Here is a 19,538-nt window from a genome sequence, read left to right on the forward strand (position 1 = left end):
AAAGATCTTCAAAGTTTGGATTAAAAGTCTTAATCTTTTAGATATCATGATTCATCTCTTATATCTCTTAATAGCTCATAGAATATCACTCAAACTTCATCTTAAAAGTTCTTAAAGACCATGCATAAAAACCTTTCAAGCAATTCCATGAAAAAACTGTTTTTTCACTTTCAAAGATGGTGTAAGTGTAATCAGTTACATGAAAGTGGTAACCAGTTAATTCTATTTTTTCCCGTAAATTATGGCATTTGAAATCGACGTAATGACACTTTTATACTGCTGTAATTATCTTATTTTTGAAACAACGTTACCAGTTGATTATGTTTTGAATTTTTAACATTGGAAGAGTGCAAATCGGTTATACTCTTATGGTAACTGTTACACCCTAAAAGAATGTTAATTTTCATGAAACAAATTCATTCCAAACCATGACAAAGCTTTATGGAACCACACACCACCATGCATGCTAGAGAGTTTAAGAATGGATCATATTCCAACAATTTTCCAAATCTGAATATCAATATGTTTTAATATTTTAGTTTAAAAAATCATGGTATTCATTGATCATTATATTACTTGTTAAGTCTGTGTATACTTGCACGTATGTTAAACAAACGTAGGTGCATATAGCACGCCAAAATTTCACCATAAATTCTATTAAGGTTATTGTCACCTTAGTAATAGGACGAGGAGAACCAACAATGACATCCTTTTTATTTTTTCGTTCCAAGGGATCATGAGACAAGGCAAGCTTTGGAGTTACTACATGATCCTCCTTCATATGACCCCCGATATTGTCAGGAACCTTCCCAATGGACTTGGTTGCAACAACTAGCTCAACCAACCTCTTTTTGTTCATACTTTTGTGTCATTCAATCTACAAAGAAAAATTACACCAATAAACACATGTCTTAACTTGAAAGACAATAAAAATGACTAAAAACACTTACAAAAATACTTCTTGAGTTTTAGAGGCTCATGCTCAAACTTCAATATATCAATAGAATCCTGTAATGCATATATTACTGTTCCTCGACAAAACAACAAATGGCAGGAGGCAACAAATCCTATTCTATAATTCAAATTCCTACTCAATTCATGTTCCAATTGAAGGGAAATTGAGATTAATGTACTTGTCATGAAAAATATGAGGTTTTCCTATAATACATGCCATTTCAAATAAGTAATTCTTAAATGTCTTATACTATGAATTAAATAAAAGAAGAAAACCCAAAATGGATTCCCACTCATTGAGCACACACATCAATTTTACCCTTAACCTTCAAGGTATACAAACAAAAGAAAATGATAGTTTTATAGACACTTTTGAGTTACACATCAACTTAAAACACCTAATGTATGATAAACCAACTATTGGGGTGAAATTGAAAGGGATATGCGTCTAAATAACACATCACCTCACACTCAAACTCGGTGAAAGGAAGACAATGGTGGATTCTATTGAAAAGAGTTTGTTAGACATAGAAAAATATAACTAAAATTTTCTCCCATTACCACAAAAAACTCTATCACCCTTTTTTACATGAAACTACATAGAGGTTGAAGAAATGATAACCATTTTTAAGAATTTGAATAGACGTGGATAATGACTTAACATGACGTCATTTGAAAAAGCCTATATAATGCTTTCATTGACCTAATCACACTGTAAGGTCCCAATCCATCATCGTACTTATCTGCATAAGAGGACAAAATAACCTTTTGTATAATCCTCTAAAAAGAGACTTCAATCGAGGGTTCAGAAACCCCAATGGATTTTTTAGAGTCATCAAACTTAATTGCACTAGGATTGACCATATGAACAATACAAGTGTGAACAAATGAGCAAAAATTGAACGTACTTGAAATGCATAAAGACGGAGCACAAAGTTGAAAATAATCAAATGTTTGAAAGTTAACACGATTATAGGAGAAATGAAAAAATGGAAATGAAGAAGTATAAGAATAAGTGATGTCAATGCTACATCAACGACCACAAATGCTTCTCAACCACTAATTGCAATCAAATAAAAACACACAGTTTTAGTAGATACAATGGTCATGATCGCATTCAAAAAAGTAACAACCACGTCATTATGTCATTCATACGAATTGACAATCATACATGTCGCAACACGGACAATGAGTACATGCAAACAACAATGTGACAACTCAACCAAATTCTTATTAGACTTCTACCTCCCACTTGAGCTACAAGTTTTGAGGAACTACAAGAACCATGTCTTTATGACACCTCTACTCAAGAAAATTTTGTTTCACATTATTTCCACAATTTAAAACTTTTAAGACCCATTACCTATTAAAATAACCAAGATTCTAGGGGACTTGTGTCGTATAAGGCTAAACAGTCCAACTTAAATTCCAACTTAAATATATTATAGATCATCTACCAAAGAAGTCCACCTCTCAAAGAATAAAACATGCTCAATACTGAGACACAAAGTCATATGATATAAGGTGTCACCTTAATAGTAAAGAATGTCATATCACAATAATTTACCTTAAGGTCATCTAAAAAACTAACACACCTATTAATTAGACCTATAGAAGCACCGATACACTCTGAACATTCTAAGCTATATAGAACACATTCAAACCATTTAATAATTACAAATATATCAAAGTTAGTAACAAAGTTATGTCTACCTATTAATGATCTAAAATTTTATTGCAATTGGCAACTCCATAACTCCATAAAGTATATACAAGTCCAACCAATATATAAATAAGAGGTTCATTCCATGTATGATCACTTAATTAACCATCATTCTTGCTATCCACATACACTTCGCCTTGTCCGAACATTGAAATGTTTTTTTTGCAAATAAATCCCATCACTTAAAGAAGAAGCCTATCCGAAAAAGATGCAATGATCAAAACACACGCCAACAAATTTCAACGAGTGACATGAATGTTAAATCACCCGCTGAAGTGATACACACCGCAAGTTCACACAAAAATATATTGAATTAAATATAAATTTTAAAAAAAATTTAAATAATAATTTAAGAAATCAATATAAAAATCAAACTTTGAGTTAATTTTTTCATGATAAGTTTTATTGTTCTAGACATGTCTACTTACAATTTTTCTCAAAAATACATGTTGACTTTATATCCTAATCAATTTCATTAAGAAATTCGTTTATAAGGACACAAAAATGTTAATTTTTGTATGGGACAAAACATACAATATATAATTGGTAGGGACAAAAATCTTATTTAATTAAAAAAATACTTTAAAGCAACACCCCATTTGGATTAGAAATAGGATTAGAAGCACATGTATTGGTTAATTTACAACCACCGCCACCTCATAAATATTGTTTTCAAATCACTTTCTTTTCTGTGCACCCTTCATCTTCTCCCCCACTCTGTTCTACTTCTTTTCTTTCCACATTCTATTTTAGCCCCCTCTCTCTCTCTCTCTCTCTCTCTCTCTCTCTCTCTCTCTCTCTCTCTCTCTCTCTCTCTCTCTCTCTCTCTCTCTCTCTCATCCGAGTAGTAAATTTTACGCCTCCACTAAATTCTCTCTCTCTTCACTTCACTTCCTCACTCTAACTCCATCGTGTGCATTTCCTCATTCCCATTTGCGTTCGAAATTTCACACTGCAGCAATCGTTTCCATGCCGTGCTAAATCGGTAAACAATTGAACCAGATCTGAACCACGTCGCACCAGATCCAACTCCGCCGCAATGGAGGAAGCACTGGAACTGGCACGCGCCAAGGACGGCAAGGAAAGGATGGCTGGCGTGGAGCGACTCCACCAAGTTCTAGAAGCTTCCAGAAAGAGTCTCAGTTCAACCGAAGTTTCTTCTCTCGTCGATTGTTGCTTGGATCTCTTGAAGGATAGTAGTTTTAGGGTCTCTCAAGGCGCGCTTCAAGCTTTGGCTTCCGCTGCTGTTCTCTCCGGCGATCACTTTAAACTTCACTTTGATACACTTGTTCCTGCTATCGTTGATCGGTTAGGTGATGCTAAGCAGCCTGTTCGTGATGCGGCTAGAAGGCTTTTGCTCACTCTCATGGAGGTATATTCATTTTTGTTGTAATTTGTATCTACATGCTGTGATTTAGGGAATTGTGAATGCGAATTTCTCAATGTTAGTTCAGAGTCGTCTCAAACTTTTGAGAGGCCCTATGTAAGAATCAGAAGTTAACTTTAGTTGAATTGTGAAATTTTTTATAAGAGGCTATATTTAACCTTAAATTAACTGTGAAGTATGGAGGATTTTTTGCCATAGTTTAATTATGAAAAAATATGAGGCTATGTGCTGTAGGCCGCCTTGCACATCCTCAAATGTGTTAGTTATTATCAATGTTATAGAGAAATTAAGGGAATGTTAGATTCAGAATTCCATCTTCTTGTGATACTCTTGGAATTTGCAATTGGAAAGTGAAAAGCAAGTGTTTGAGTGATGCAGAGACTCTTGGAATCTACCTTTGGAATCTGCCTTTAGAATCTGCCTTTAGAATCTGCTTTGAGTGTCCAGGAGGAAAGGTTGGTGGTATTTAAATCGTAGCACTTATACGTAAACCTTTTCTTCTTGGATTGGTGGTTTCTTTTGTTTTTCCTGTGGATATTTTGAGTTTTACTGGTGCCAGGCTAGATGTCATATGATTTTTGGAAATGAAAAATCGGTTGAGTGATGATGATCGAAAATGGTTTGGATATACGTGCATGGTTGGTTAGAAATGGTTATAGACTCCTAAAAAGTTTCCTAGTTGTAAATCATATGTCACAATATCTTTGATAAGATTTCTGACTATAACCTTAAGAACTCTCTGGGCTTTGTCTTGTCATGCATTGATAGGTCATTGCCCATCACATTTTGTTTTAGTGTTGTTTTATTAGTCTGATGCTGTGGTATGTAAAGCTTCATGAGATTCTAGTAGATTGGATCAACCAACAATCTTAACATGAAATCAATAATACTCAATTGTTTGTTTATTAGCTATGCCAAAACTTTCTCAAGCCGGCTAACTGTTACATGGTTAGAATCTACTGCGAGGATTTGTTACGATACATCATTCATTTAAAAACATAGGGTATATGATAAATAAATTTAGCCTTTAGGATACATATATAATATATACCAATTCACGAAATATAGTAATGGAAATTTGAATATGGGTGAAGAAATGGTGAGGCAGTGATGTAAATTGCATCTGCTGTAAAGTGGTGATGTGAAGTAAATTAAAAATACTCACCCATTCGTTTATTAAGCATGCCAAATCACTCTCAATCCTGCTGGCAGGTATATAGCATTAGTAACTAGTTAGAGTGAATTTCAATGATATGTTGGTAGTTAGTATTTTTTATGATGAATATCATTCATATATACCGAGACGAGACCTATGCTTGTGCCCTCTATGGGTCTGTCTGTTATAAATTAAATAAAAGTGATTTTGATGTAAATAACTTGAATATTATTCTTTAGACTTTCAAGAAAAGCATAAACCATAAATGAAAAAGCATTCAAGTTGAAAACTATGCATGTTAAAACAGTTTTTCATTAATATGGTTGAACAAATAAACACCATAAACTATACTTTTCTCTCTCTTCTATTAAAAATGATTTTCTTCTAAAGCTAATAAAAATAGCTATTTCATTTTCAGCATGAAAATCATTTTTCAACAAAAGGATTTCTGAGAAAAGCTTACACACAAGCATAACTAAACACATCAAAATGATTTAAAAGAAAACCTAAAACAAATGAGTATATACTATGTACCTATCGATAAACTTTTATAGGAATGGTATCCTTTTCTAAAATGTCGTACGGACAGGGATATGTTTATACTTTATACGAGTTGTGCTGGAAGCTAATTATTAGGGCCAACCCTTGCTATATGTGTGTCGCACGCTGTTATTGGGTTGTTGCCATTGAGTTTTTCGTTGCAGATGTTTGTAAATTCCAAGTTTGATTATATGCCCTTATTCTATGTTCAATGTTTATTTTGGAATACAATTATCTGCATTCCCTGACGGTAAAAAGCTTCAATGCATTTATAATGATTCTGTGTATAGTTTTGGCATCAATGAATCCATCAAGTACACAGAGAGTAGAAACATTATAAATGTCTGAAGCTCTTTACAATGGCATTGCCCATCCCCGTGTCCTCTCGGGCCTGTTGTTATTGCAATTTTAAAACACTTTATGGGCACCCTTCAATTTCCTATCATTTTTCAACTCTATTATTCTTATTATTGTTGTTACTTTATTATTGTTGCAGGTTTCATCTCCTACAATAATTGTTGAAAGAGCAGGGTCTTTTGCTTGGACATGCAAAAACTGGAGAGTCAGAGAGGAGTTTGCGCGAACTTTGACATCTGCAATTGGGCTATTCTCATCTACTGAACTACCCCTCCAGCGGGCTATTCTTCCTCCTGTATGTTCTCTGGCTTTTACAAACAAACAATACATGTCCATTTTTTTTGTTATATAGTTTTTGAATGTGATCTAACTCTTCAGAAATTGATTGATAACAGACTTTGCAATTGCTGAGTGATCCAAATCCTGTTGTCAGGGAAGCAGCTATTTTGTGCATTGAGGTAAGCATGTCTTATCATCATATATTTTTTGAAGTTTGAAGTTTGAACTTGCTAAGTACTACTTACATTGTTAAGTTTATACCAGTTACCCATAAAAAGATAATGACATCAATCATTTTCTTAGCCAAATAAAGTAGAAAGGATTGTGTAGTTTTTAGCTCTTTTTATGTTTATATACATATTTATGCTGATTTTTCTGGTAATATCATTAAACACTATTGTATATGAATATAAAGGAATGGGAAAATGGAGGTGACTCAAGTTGAGGCCTAGACAGTATGACTGATTGATGTCAGATTCACGCCATATGTGGATTCTAGACTATAATTTACAGTCACAGCAGATGTTTTTGAAACTTGTTTACTTGTAAACTTGGCATGGCTCTAAATTTAAGAATTGGTGTAATGTAGTTCTTGGAAAATTAGTTATGTTTTAGTGCAACTTATTCAATTTTGCTTATTTATGCTTTAATAATTGATATAATGCAAAAGGCATAGTCTGAATGAGTAATGATATATGTGTAGTTGAGGATAGTGTTTTGAAGATTAAAAATAAGATGAGTATTTTAACTTCCTCTTTTTACAGGAAATGTTTGCACAAGCTGGGTCTCAGTTTCGCGATGAACTTCAGCGTCATGACCTCCCGTCTTCTTTGGTAAACATTAAGCAAAAAATTGATTTCATTATTGTTAAATATTTTATTCATATATATATATATATATATATATATATATATATATATATATATATATATATATATATATATATATATATATATATATATATATGTAGGGAGCATATCAAGTGAGTATTTTTAAATGAGAGATGAGAGGAAGAAATATCAACCATTGGATTCATCAAGAGAGAGAAATTAATAGCCTCATTAATGTAGTAACATTCTCTCTCTTGATGAATTCAATGGTTGATATTCCTTCCTCTCATCTCTCATTTAAAAATGCTCTCACTTGATATGCTCCCTATATATATATATATATATATATATATATATATATATATATATATATATATATATATATATATATATATATATATATATATATATATATATATATATATATATATATATATATATATATATATATATATATTTTACATCTGTAGTTGGATTTTTGAAGGTTCTCTTAAACTTCACATTTACTACTGTGAGTTTTAGTTAGTTATGCAATGCATGACAATGGTTTCAGGTGAAATATATTAATGCTAGGCTAGAGGGGATTCAACCAAAAGTCCAGTCTTCAAATGGTATTTCTAGTGGTTATAATATTCCTGGTGAAATTAATCCTTCAAGTGTAAATCCCAAGAAAAGTAGTCCAAAGGCTAAAAGTTCATCAAAGGGCACATCACTTTTTGGAGGTTAGAATATTTGAAATTTAAGGATTTCCAACAGTATCTTTTCTAATTCATATATTTTCCATCTCTTTCTTTCTGTCTGTCATTGTGATTGGCCACTAGCCTTATTATTTGTTTTTAATTGTTACTCCCTCCGTCCCTTAGAAATTGTTACATTTGCTATTTTTTGGTCCCAATTGTACCCCATTAAATTGGGACCTTTTTTTTTTTTGTTGCAAAAGTAATATTAATAAGGGGGTACAATTGAGACAGAAACAAATAATAATTATAAGGGATATGGAAATTAACCCTAAGAGATGATTTAAGATATGCTAAGACTGAAAACTGTTCCTAAGGAAGATAAAGTGTAAAATGTGAAAAAAGTTAATTTTCAAATCTAAATAATTTTGGTGGTGGAAGTAAAATGATTCAAGGAAGATAAAGTGATATAATTAAAGGTATATGTAACATTCCAAAGTCATTCGTTTGATGTTTTGTCCATATTATATATTGCTCTGATTCTGTGCCTCTTCAGACAAATATGCTATCTACACTTATGGTTCCCTTGTTAGCCACATTTTCTATGTATTCTGGTGCTTTACCAATATGTATTTTATTTTTAAATACGACCAGGAGAAGGTGATGTCAGTGAGAAAGCCATAGAACCTATCAAGGTGTATTCAGAGAAGGAATTCATCAGGGAAATTGAGAAGATTTCATCTACCCTTGTACCAGAGAAGGACTGGTCAATACGAATTGCTGCCTTGCAGAGAATTGAACGTCTTGTTTTGGGAGGTTGGTGTTTCCCATCTTCTTTTCAGGAGTGTATATGTACAAATTTTATATGCTCAAATCCAATCTTAAGCCCTCCTCCTTTTTTTAGTTTAAATAGGTTAGGACATTTATCACTGTAAGAATATCTTTAACAGGGGTTGACTTGAAGGATGTCTATGGTTATCTTAGATGTATTTGGTTTAAGTTTTTACTTGTAGGCTTATGGTTAATGATTTACATGTAAGTCTGTTGATTGAACTATTGCATCAAAGAGTTATGGAAGTGAAATTGCCTTTGTTAAAAAATATAAAAGTAAAGTAGCTGCTGGTTGGGGCCATAAGCCATATTCTGTGGGTATTGAGGGCCACCATTCAACTAAATGCGAGTCCATTTATAGATTAGTTGCATTTTAAATTAGTAAGTGATCAAAGCCTAACACGTGTAAGTTCTATAATATATTGTTTTATACTTTGTTTAATTTCTCCACGTTGTTTAATTTCTCTACTTTGTTTTATATTTTAAATGTAAAATATCTATTTTAGTGGTTTTAATTTTTCAAATTCTTAATTATAATTTTCAACAAAATGTAAAAATTCAACACGAATTTTTTGTTTGTTTGTGGCATGAATGCTCAACATCTTTTGGGTATGCTTCTTTTCAGGAGCTGCTGATTATCCATGTTTTTTTGGAATCCTAAAACAGCTAGTTGGACCTTTAAGCACACAACTCTCAGATCGAAGGTCTACCATTGTGAAGCAGGTGCTCGGACATTTTCTTTGATTCAAATATCTTCTGTTCTGCTGCCCTGTTTTAGGCAGTTGGTGCATATTCATTGCTGGAGTCCCCCTACTTTTTAGTTCTTTAAGCAAAACTTCACTTTTATTTTCATGAAAGATGTTTAAATCCCACTTTGGCTAGGTAATCATGACTGACACAGTCCTCCACCGAGCAAGCTCTGTAGGCTGAGTTAGGCCTAGTTTGTTCAGTTACAAAATGGTATTAGAGCCACTCTAGAATTCAATCCTTGCCATCCCTATTCTTGTTAACAAATAATAATTGAAGGTTCTTTTAAACTTCACATTTAAATTCCACTCTGGCTTGTACCATATGCTAGCTTCAAGCCCCCAAATTCTATTGTATGAAATGGGAATGTTTGAGATGCTATAAAAGTAAAAATCCTTTCTTGGGTTTTCACCCAACGACTTAAATTTTTGGTTAAGGATAGATGACATCCTGCCCTCAGTATGCTTGCTTGTCTTAAATTTTAATTTATTGATTTTTTTAAATTATTAGCGGTGTCGCCGTGTCAGTGTCAGGGTCGTATTTGGGGTGTTCGTGCTTCATAGGTCGGATACCATATCATCCCACAAATCACACTATTTAAATATCTTAGGTTCGTAATACAATACGATGGAGAAATAAAAGAATGCAAACCATCAAATTTCAGTTGGGTGACTGAAATGGAGGATTTCAGAGATTTTAATTTTATGTGACTCAAGCTGAAGGGAAAATTTTATTGGACTGGGGTAAGACCTGCAATGTTGTACGAGATAAAATGTTGGGCCGTTAATAATCAACACGAGAATAAAGTGTAGCATAGATGAAGATGTTGCGTTGGATGTGTGGTAAAGCTTGACAGGATAAGATTAGAAACGACAATATTAGAGAGTGTTGGGGTAGCACCTATAGTAAAAAAGATGGTGGAAAATAGACTTAGGTGGTTTGAGCATGTAGAGAGATGACCTGTAGATTCTGTGGTAAGGTGAGTAGATCACATGAAGAGGAGTCAAACAGTTAGAGGTAGGGGAAGACCTAGAAAAACTTTTAAAAGAAGTTATTAACAAAGATCTCGAGATTAACAATTTGGATAGAAGCATGGTCTTGGATACAACATTATGGCAGAAGTTGATCCATAATGCAGACTTCCCTTAGTGGATAAGGCTGGGCTGTTGTTGTTGTTATACGGAGAAATCTTCATGACTTAGTTATGTCAGAATAAACAAGTTTGATTTTTATTAAAGTTAGGTGGGGGGCTTATATGGCCTGCAGAGAGAAATATCATTTGAGCATCATTAACAGCAACATAACTCATAATAGACGTATTTTAAATCTATAAATAGCTGCCGTATGAGGTATATGTAAAATGTTTTCAGTGCATCCAGACTTGAGAGAACATGTAAAATGTTTTTAGTGCATCCAGACCTGAGAGAACATGTAAAATATTTTCAGTGCAACCAGACCTGAGAGAACGTTGAACCTCTCAGCTAGAGCCTGAGAAAACAAATTACTTTTAGCATATCTTGAAAAAGGTTCATCCGAAGTATTAGTTGCAATTTCTTTATTTTTACTCACTTGTTTGACCGAGTTTCAGTTTAGCTTAGATTGGAATATTAATTTGGATGAAACTGTAATTTGAATAATCAATCTCCAAATATCATTGCTGTCCATGAATGTTTTCTGTTTGGTATTCCCTTTGTTCTAGGCATGCCATCTATTATGCTTTTTATCGAAAGACCTCTTGGGTGATTTTGAAGCATGTGCTGAAACTTTCATACCAGTAAGTTCAATTTTTTTTTATCTATGTATTCAACGTATTGAATGTTTTGTAATCTTAATTAATACCTGATCTGATAATCAGGTCCTTTTGAAGCTGGTTGTGATTACTGTGCTTGTAATTGCAGAGTCTGCAGATAACTGCATAAAGACGGTAGTGAAATAAGCTTATTGATTTTCTATGTTATTTTGTACCGTTGCAACATTGTTTTTTCACCTTTGTTCTCTATTTCCAGATGCTACGCAACTGCAAAGTTGCTCGTGTGCTTCCTCGGATTGTTGATTGTGCTAAAAATGATCGTAGTGCAATACTTCGTGCAAGGTATGAATTATTTAATCTTGCTGATAGATACGTGAAAGTTGTGGTTTTAACTAATATCATTTGTATTGTAGGTGTTGTGATTATGCTCTTTTGATACTAGAACATTGGCCTGATGCACCAGAAATACAGCGATCAGCAGATTTATACGAGGATATGATAAGGTGTTGTGTTTCAGATGCAATGAGCGAGGTAGCTTATATAGGTGTAGGGTATTTGATGTTTGATACATATAGATTGCACATCATTGTCATATTTCAACGCTGACAAACTCTTCATTGCTCTATTCTTTTTCCATTACACTACGGTTACATTGAAAGTTGTAGGAAACGAAAGTGGTGCATTGTATAATGTCATGACATGCAGCATTTATGCTGAAATTGTGAAAATCGTTAATCAAAGTTATTTATTGGTTGTGTCTTATTGTGCATGCATGCATGGTAGGGAATAATTAAAACTCTGAAACTCAGCATGAGAAAACTCATATAGAATTGAATTTTATATTTTGATTAGCTGTCATTCAAATGTTTACAAAAAGTTTGTTCTGTTTTACGTTCCTCCTTTGCAAATTCAATGACTAAAGATCAATTGACCAACATTTCAGTAAAAAACAGTATCTAAGAGGGAGTTGTGTTATGAAAAATTCACTACTGCTTTGCCATCACATTCCTATGGTCTGTTTTTTTTCATCATTGATTGGAAGGGGTTAACATAATTTTTTGTTTCATCAAGAGGGAGTTGTGTTTTATGAAAATCCCACCACTCCTCCTCTGCCATCATGTTCATTTTGGACTCAGGATCAGTAACATAAATCATCTAACTTGATTACATATACTAATTCATCATTTCACATGCAAATTCTATTATGTATCTTTGAGGAAAGGTGTGTAAATGATGTAATTGTTTTATTACTCTATTTCAGCGTGTAATGTTCTTGGTAACATACGGTGTTCTAAAAGTTCTTTTGCATTATGCGGTTTGTTTTATATTTTAATACGCGATCTTTCATCTAGAAAAAGTTTTATTGGTTTAAAATATAATTGTCAGCATATTAGCTGGGATCTTGACATGGCATTTTTCACACTGGACCATATTGCCAGTGCCAAGGAATGTGTGCATGAAAATGATCATAATGTGAAACTTTATAGGTGCGGTCGACTGCAAGGATGTGCTACAGAATGTTCGCAAAAACTTGGCCTGAGCGTTCCCGTCGCCTATTTTCATCATTTGACCCTTCTATTCAAAGGGTATATGTTTATTTGAAGTTGTTACTCTTCTTTTATTTTGTTGCTTAAGTCATCTTTTGAAGTGAATATGAATTGCAGTTGATAAATGAAGAGGATGGAGGCAAACATAGGCGCCATGCATCACCTTCCATTCGTGATAGAAGTGCACCAATCCCATCAACTAATCAAGCATCAAATCCCGCTAATCTAACTGGATATGGAACTTCAGCTATTGTTGCCATGGACAGAAGTTCTAGTTTATCATCGGGGACTTCTATCTCCTCTGGTGTTCTTCTTTCACAAGCTAAGTCACTTGGTAAAGGTACAGAACGTAGTTTAGAAAGTGTACTGCATGCAAGCAAACAGAAGGTCACTGCTATTGAGAGCATGCTTAGAGGTTTGGATTTGTCAAATAAGCATAATTCATCTGCTCTGCGATCTTCAAGTTTGGATCTAGGTACCAAATAAGTTAAAGTGTTAGATATTTTATTTCTACCTCACTATTAATGCTTGTTGCAATTCTATGGTTGATGATGTTAGCGTTATTGTTTTAAAACTTTTTGTGAGCGGCTAAATTTATCTCTTATTTCCCCTAGTGCAGGAGTTGACCCGCCCTCATCTCGTGATCCTCCATTCCCTGCTTCTGTTTCAGCCTCTAACCATCCGACCATCCTTTCAACAACCGAATCATCTGGTTTGGGTGTCAATAGAGCTAGTAGCCGGAACAGTGGTATGGGTTTGTCTAATATAATCACCCAAATTCAAGCTTCCAAAGATTCTGACAAGTTTTCATATTATAGCAATAACGGTATTGAGCCTTCATCAGATTTTTCATCATACACAAATAAAAGAGCTACTGAAAAATTACAAGGAAGAAGTTCTGTTGATGAAAACAGTTATATCAGGGAGACTAGGCGATATGCGAGCCCCAATGTGGATAGGCAGTATACAGATACCCTCTATAGAGATGGAAACTTTAGGGATTCACAGAATAGTCATGTGCCTAATTTTCAGAGGCCTCTATTGAGAAAGAACGTAACTGCACGCGTGTCTGCTGGCAGGAGAAGGAGTCTTGATGATAGTCAATTATCTATTGGAGAGATGTCAAATTATACAGATGGACCGGCATCTCTTCATGAAGCTCTGAGCGAAGGACTTAGTTCTGGTTCTGACTGGTCTGCCAGGATTTCTGCCTTTAATTACCTTCACTTGTTATTGGAGCATGGTCAAAAGGGAGTTCAAGAAGTAGTTCAGAATTTTGAGAAAGTAATGAAGTTATTTTTTCAGCACTTGGATGACCCCCATCATAAAGTTGCACAGGCGGCTCTCTCCACACTTGCAGATATTATTCGTACATGCCGAAAGCCGTTTGAGAGTTACATGGAACGAATGTTACCCCATGTGTTTTCTCGTTTAATTGACCCCAAAGAGCTTGTTAGGCAAGCATGCTCTACGACTTTGGAGGCTGTTGGTAAAACGTACAGTATAGATTCTCTCTTGCCTGCATTGTTACGATCTCTTGATGAACAAAGGTCCCCAAAAGCTAAATTGGCTGTTATTGAGTTTGCAATCAATTCCTTTAACAAGCATACAATGAATCCAGAAGGTGCTGCTAATATTGGAATCCTAAAATTATGGCTTGCCAAGTTAGCCCCATTGGTTCATGATAAAAATACAAAGCTTAAAGAAGCAGCTATTACATGCATTATATCAGTATACTCCCACTTTGATTCGTCTGCAGTTTTGAATTTTATTCTTAGTTTATCCGTTGATGAACAAAATTCTTTGAGACGAGCCCTTAAACAGCGCACCCCTCGCATTGAGGTAGACTTAATGAACTATCTGCAGAACAAGAAAGAGCGGCGTACTAAATCTTCCTATGATCCATCTGATGTTGTAGGAACATCCTCTGAAGAGGGATATGCTGGTTTGTCTAGGAAAGCTCATTATATGGGGAGGTATTCTGGCGGTTCTCTAGATAGTGACGGTGGCAGGAAATGGAGTTCCCAAGATTCTAACTTGATTATAGCCAGTCTTGGCCAACCAGCTTCTGATGAAACAGAGGAACATTTGTATCATAATCCTCAAACTAATTGTGATAATAGTATTGTTGGTTCAAAAACCAAAGATCTTGCTTACCCAGTCAAGTCAATGGATCAAAGCTTTGGCTTTCAAACTGACCACCAACTTGGATATGAGGATAGTAGCATTAACTTTGAAGGCATATCATCTGATGTGAATGTTAATGGTCTGATGTCATTAGAACATTTAAATATTTCCGAATTGAACCATAATCATCACTCAGCTGAAGATATGAAGGGCAACTGCATGACAAACATAGGACTCAGCATTCCTCAAATTCTTCATATGGTGAGTTATGCAATTTAATAGTTATACTCTTGATTTTCTCACGACTAAGGATATAGCATTTGTTTGTGTAGATATGCAATTGGGGTGATGGAAGCATTATTTCAAGTTTATTTTAATAGTTGTACTTTTGATTTTCTCATGACTAAGGATATAGCATTTGTTTGTGTAGATATGCAGTGGGGGTGATGGAAGCACTATTTCAAGTAAGCGGACTGCACTTCTACAGTTAGTTGAAGCTTCTGCAGAAAATGATCATTCTGTTTGGATCCAGGCATGTTGAATTTGATGTGTGCCTCTCTCCTTATTGTCCCACAAATGCCGTTTCTTATTGTCATACCGATGTTTTTGATTTGATAGTTATTCATATTAAAATTATGTAATGTTATTTATCTTTAGTTTTCAGACACCTTCCCCAAAAACAAATTTCTATTTGCATATAATAGTGGGTTTTTCTGTTTTTTATATTTCTGAGTTGTGTGATCAATAAATAGAGAAGTTTTGCATACATTGTGTTAAACAAAAATTGACATATAGTTGGATTTCTCTTCATGGTTTGATGATTGTTTCATGGTGTACCTGCAGTACTTCAATCAGATTTTGACTGTTGTGCTTGAGGTGCTGGATGATTCAGATTCCTCAATCAGAGAGCTTGCTCTTTCATTGATAGTTGAAATGCTTAAAAACCAGGTTCTTACTCCGTTTGTCATATTGTTTTCTTCAGATTATGCTCTTGCTCATTTCTGTACTTGCAGTTGTACATATTTTTCCCCTTGTGGGCATATTGTGCTATGCTAAGAGATTGTTTTATCTTTGTGTTTGTTGTTTCCAGAAAGATGCCATGGAAAATTCAGTTGAGATTATAATTGAAAAGCTCCTTAATGTTACAAAGGATATTGTTCCCAAGGTAGCTGATTTAACCCCCTGTTCTACTCGTTCACAATTTTTTTTTCTCTTTTAAGTCGGAGTTTTCACCCTTTCTCCAGGTTTCAAATGAAGCAGAGCACTGCCTGACAATTGTTTTATCTCAGAATGATCCATTTAGATGCTTAAGTGTACGTATTTCTTAAGTTTTCTACTTTTTGGCCCTCTTTGCTTTTCTGAAAATGAAAATTACTGAAAAAGGGAGTAGAGGTTTGTATTATTAACTGAAATTTTTTCAGGTTATAATCAACAACTTAAAAAAATTAACTGAAATTTTTTCAGGTTATAATTCCTCTTCTGGTTACCGAGGACGAGAAAACTCTAGTCACTTGCATAAATTGCTTGACTAAGGTAAAGTGCATAAATGTTTCTGTTATGCTTCTATGTAATTTTAGTACGTCGTTTGACTAGCCAGTCTACATGTGTATATTTATTATCTGCTCAGTATTCAATGCTGTTGGAATGTGATGCTAAATCTACAAGGGCTAACAACTAGGAATGAATCCGTTAGGATAGGATCCTTTCTCTGAGCAAGAAAACAATTCCTAGAATAATGGTTGTAAAGACATGTTCATATGAATAAAAATTACAAATAAATGAAGGATTACTTATTTATGTAGAGAGAGATTGAAAGAGAAGATACAAAAGTACAAAGGAGCACTCTCCTTTCATACTGGATTAAGTCCCAAAACTCAATTATTCCTAAAGCTACCCCCCCACCCCCACACTGATAGTTAAAATCGAGACTTTTCACAAAATCGGAAAGGAAAGTAAAATCATAAATTGTAACACTAGTCGTAAGATTATACAAAATTCATTACTCATATATGCGTAAAAGTTCACATGTATGCATATAAAATATCCTTGGTAAGACAAAAAACCTTAAATAACTTGAAATACTAATGTAACTTTAAATTCATAAGCATAGCTCACAAATAAGATAATTAAATCCTTAAATCACATTTCAAATACTTATATAAATTTAAATTCATTCATGAGCATAGCTACACTGATAGTTAAAATTGAGATTTTTCACAAAATAGGAAAGGAAAGTAAAATCATAAATCGTAACCCTAGTCGTAAGATAAGATTATACAAAATTCATTAAACTCATATATATGTATAAATTCACATGTACGCATATAAAATATCCATAGTAAGACAAAAAACCTTAAATAACTTGAAATAATGACGTAACTTTAAATTCCTAAGCATAGCTCTCAAATAAGATAATTAAATCCTTAAATCACATTTCAAATACTTATATAAATTTAAATTCATTCATGAGCATAGCTGCATAATAGCATAAGTCAATAAGAAAGTCATGCAAACTCATAACTCATAAGTCTCAAACAAGAGAAATAGTTATACGATTCAAAGACTAACAAGGAAGATTCCACCAAAATTAGATTATGAACTCTTAATTGCTGAGGGTAGGCGTAGTTGCAAAATCGCGGGGTTTATGATTTAAATTGGTATTTTAACTAGCACTTAGCAAATTTAGGGCTATTTAAAGACTTTCTAAATATAACCAAAATAACAACTTGTAACAATCACGTAACAAACTAATCAACTAACTAACTTCTATTATCTAACTAACTTCTCTTAACTAACTCTTAGCTACTTTAGTGATCCTATATTCTATATCCTAACAGAAATTTGCTTTTACTATTTTGTATTTTATATGTGCTTATTTCCAACAGTTCCGGATTTGTATCATGTTTTAACCTTACCACATATGAAGTTACAAATTTTTGTTCATATATAAATTTGCCTAAATGTTTTATTCATGTTTAACTGAATATTATTCCCTTCAGATTGTGGGGCGGCTCTCTCAGGAGGAATTGATGGCTCAGTTACCCTCATTTCTGCCCGCATTGTTTGAAGCTTTTGGAAACCAGAGTGCGGATATTCGTAAGGTACTTGGGGTATTTTGCTTGCATCCATTATTTAATGGCCGTCCACTTAACACATTTAATTTTGTTTCTGATAAATTTTTCCAACTGGAGGTTAGTGGTGTGTATGATTTTGCAACTATAGTTTGAGCAAAAGTTTGTTGTAGTAGCATGGCTTGAGGATTTCAAATGCCGAACTGAACACACTTTAGATGCTCGAGGCATATTTGGCACTTAATTGAAATATTAATATTTTGTAGTATAGGTTGTTAGAATTTGGGTTGGGCCTAACTCAACCCTCCAAAACCGACCGGTTTGTAAGGTGAGGATTGTTCCCAGTTAAGGACATGTTCAAGCCATATATTATCCGACATGGAACTCTTAACATAGGTTATCAAAATTGCAAACTAGGGGGACTTTTGTATTATGAATAAAAATAAACCCCGCAAAACCCTCTCCACTCACATCTTTCAATTCTTTCCTTTTTTTCAAACCCCTCGAATCTCCCAAGGTTGGACGGTAAGATTTCCACTTCCAACTCTCTTTGCTTTTCACTAATCAACGAGTACCTATTAAACATATTACTTTGTCAACATCAATTTTTATACAAGGATGATAAATGTTTCCAGCTTTGTATGAAATAATTCTTATGAGAGGGTTTTTATTTTTCTCTGTATAGTTGTTGGAATGTTTATTGCATATCCTTTTTCTCCATTTGTTATTGGCCTCTTAAATTATTCTCATTTTATGTTAATGGTGGATGGAACAGACTGTTGTTTTCTGTCTAGTGGATATTTATATCTTGCTTGGGAAAGCATTCTTGCCATATTTGGAAGGGCTTAACAGCACACAGTTGAAGTTGGTTACCATTTATGCAAATCGTATCTCACATGCAAGGACAGGAAAATCAATTGATGCTGCTAACGATTAGCAGGTTCACTGGGGAGTACATTTGTGGGTTTTGGATATATTCTTATCCAATTTTGTGTATTTTGTACATTGTGTGCATGCAAATTTTTGGTGGGTTTTTTGTGGTTTCCTATCTCGCCGGTGTGTCATTTTTTGTCTTCCCGTTTTCTTGAGGATGAACGTCAGATTTGGAGATTGTTGGTTGTGGAATACGGTGCACAAATTGTAATTTACATCGAGTCAACATTATTGGTTGAATTATATGGTGAGGATTTGGCAAAGGCTATATATTTTTATTTTTTTATTTTATGAAGAAAATGAAAAGAAAAATATGCAAGATTTGCTCCTTTTCATTCGTCATCATAGCACATCAAATTCTTAAAGTTGTGAAGTTATATTAAACTTTCCATTTATTGCTGTCAAGTTTTAAGATGAAATAATGTTGCGTCTAGTTTTTTGATAATATAAATAAATTGATAATTAACATCACATTTACTGTACCAATGTATTAGATTCCCAGATTTGAGAAGATATTTGCCAATAAAAGTTTATATTGAGATGATGAAGTATATTACCAATTGATTCATAACGAGTGCCAGTGAGATTTAATGGGAAATGCAAAGATAAACCATACACATTCAACGATA

General features: G+C 33.9%; 1 protein-coding gene across 1 annotated transcript; it reads left to right on the forward strand.

Moving 5' to 3' along the window:
• The first annotated feature begins 3,468 nt into the window (after positions 1–3,468).
• On the forward strand, positions 3,469–19,246 carry LOC131644518 (CLIP-associated protein-like). Its single transcript, XM_058915039.1, has 21 exons — positions 3,469–4,049; positions 6,257–6,412; positions 6,513–6,575; positions 7,161–7,229; positions 7,780–7,948; positions 8,558–8,719; positions 9,360–9,457; positions 11,181–11,255; positions 11,337–11,405; positions 11,488–11,573; positions 11,645–11,762; positions 12,719–12,817; positions 12,896–13,253; positions 13,398–15,166; positions 15,336–15,437; positions 15,749–15,853; positions 15,996–16,070; positions 16,150–16,218; positions 16,370–16,438; positions 17,905–18,006; positions 18,752–19,246. Exons 1-21 carry the CDS (start codon positions 3,717–3,719, stop codon positions 18,911–18,913), a joined length of 4,308 nt encoding a protein of 1,435 aa, XP_058771022.1. The 5' UTR covers positions 3,469–3,716; the 3' UTR covers positions 18,914–19,246.
• Positions 19,247–19,538: the final 292 nt, after the last annotated feature.

Source organism: Vicia villosa, linkage group LG1 (genome assembly GCF_029867415.1).
Source record: "Vicia villosa cultivar HV-30 ecotype Madison, WI linkage group LG1, Vvil1.0, whole genome shotgun sequence".
Classification (NCBI taxonomy): domain Eukaryota; kingdom Viridiplantae; phylum Streptophyta; class Magnoliopsida; order Fabales; family Fabaceae; genus Vicia; species Vicia villosa.

What these genes read in the sequence shown, in the direction of transcription:
- LOC131644518 (XM_058915039.1), top strand. Translation starts at nt 3,717, where the DNA reads ATGGAGGAAGCACTGGAACTGGCACGCGCCAAGGACGGCAAGGAAAGG. An exon ending in ATGACCTCCCGTCTTCTTTG is followed by an intron (nt 7,230 to 7,779) that starts GTAAACATTAAG and finishes CAATGGTTTCAG; the next exon opens with GTGAAATATATTAATGCTAG. An exon ending in AGAGTGCGGATATTCGTAAG is followed by an intron (nt 18,007 to 18,751) that starts GTACTTGGGGTA and finishes TGGATGGAACAG; the next exon opens with ACTGTTGTTTTCTGTCTAGT.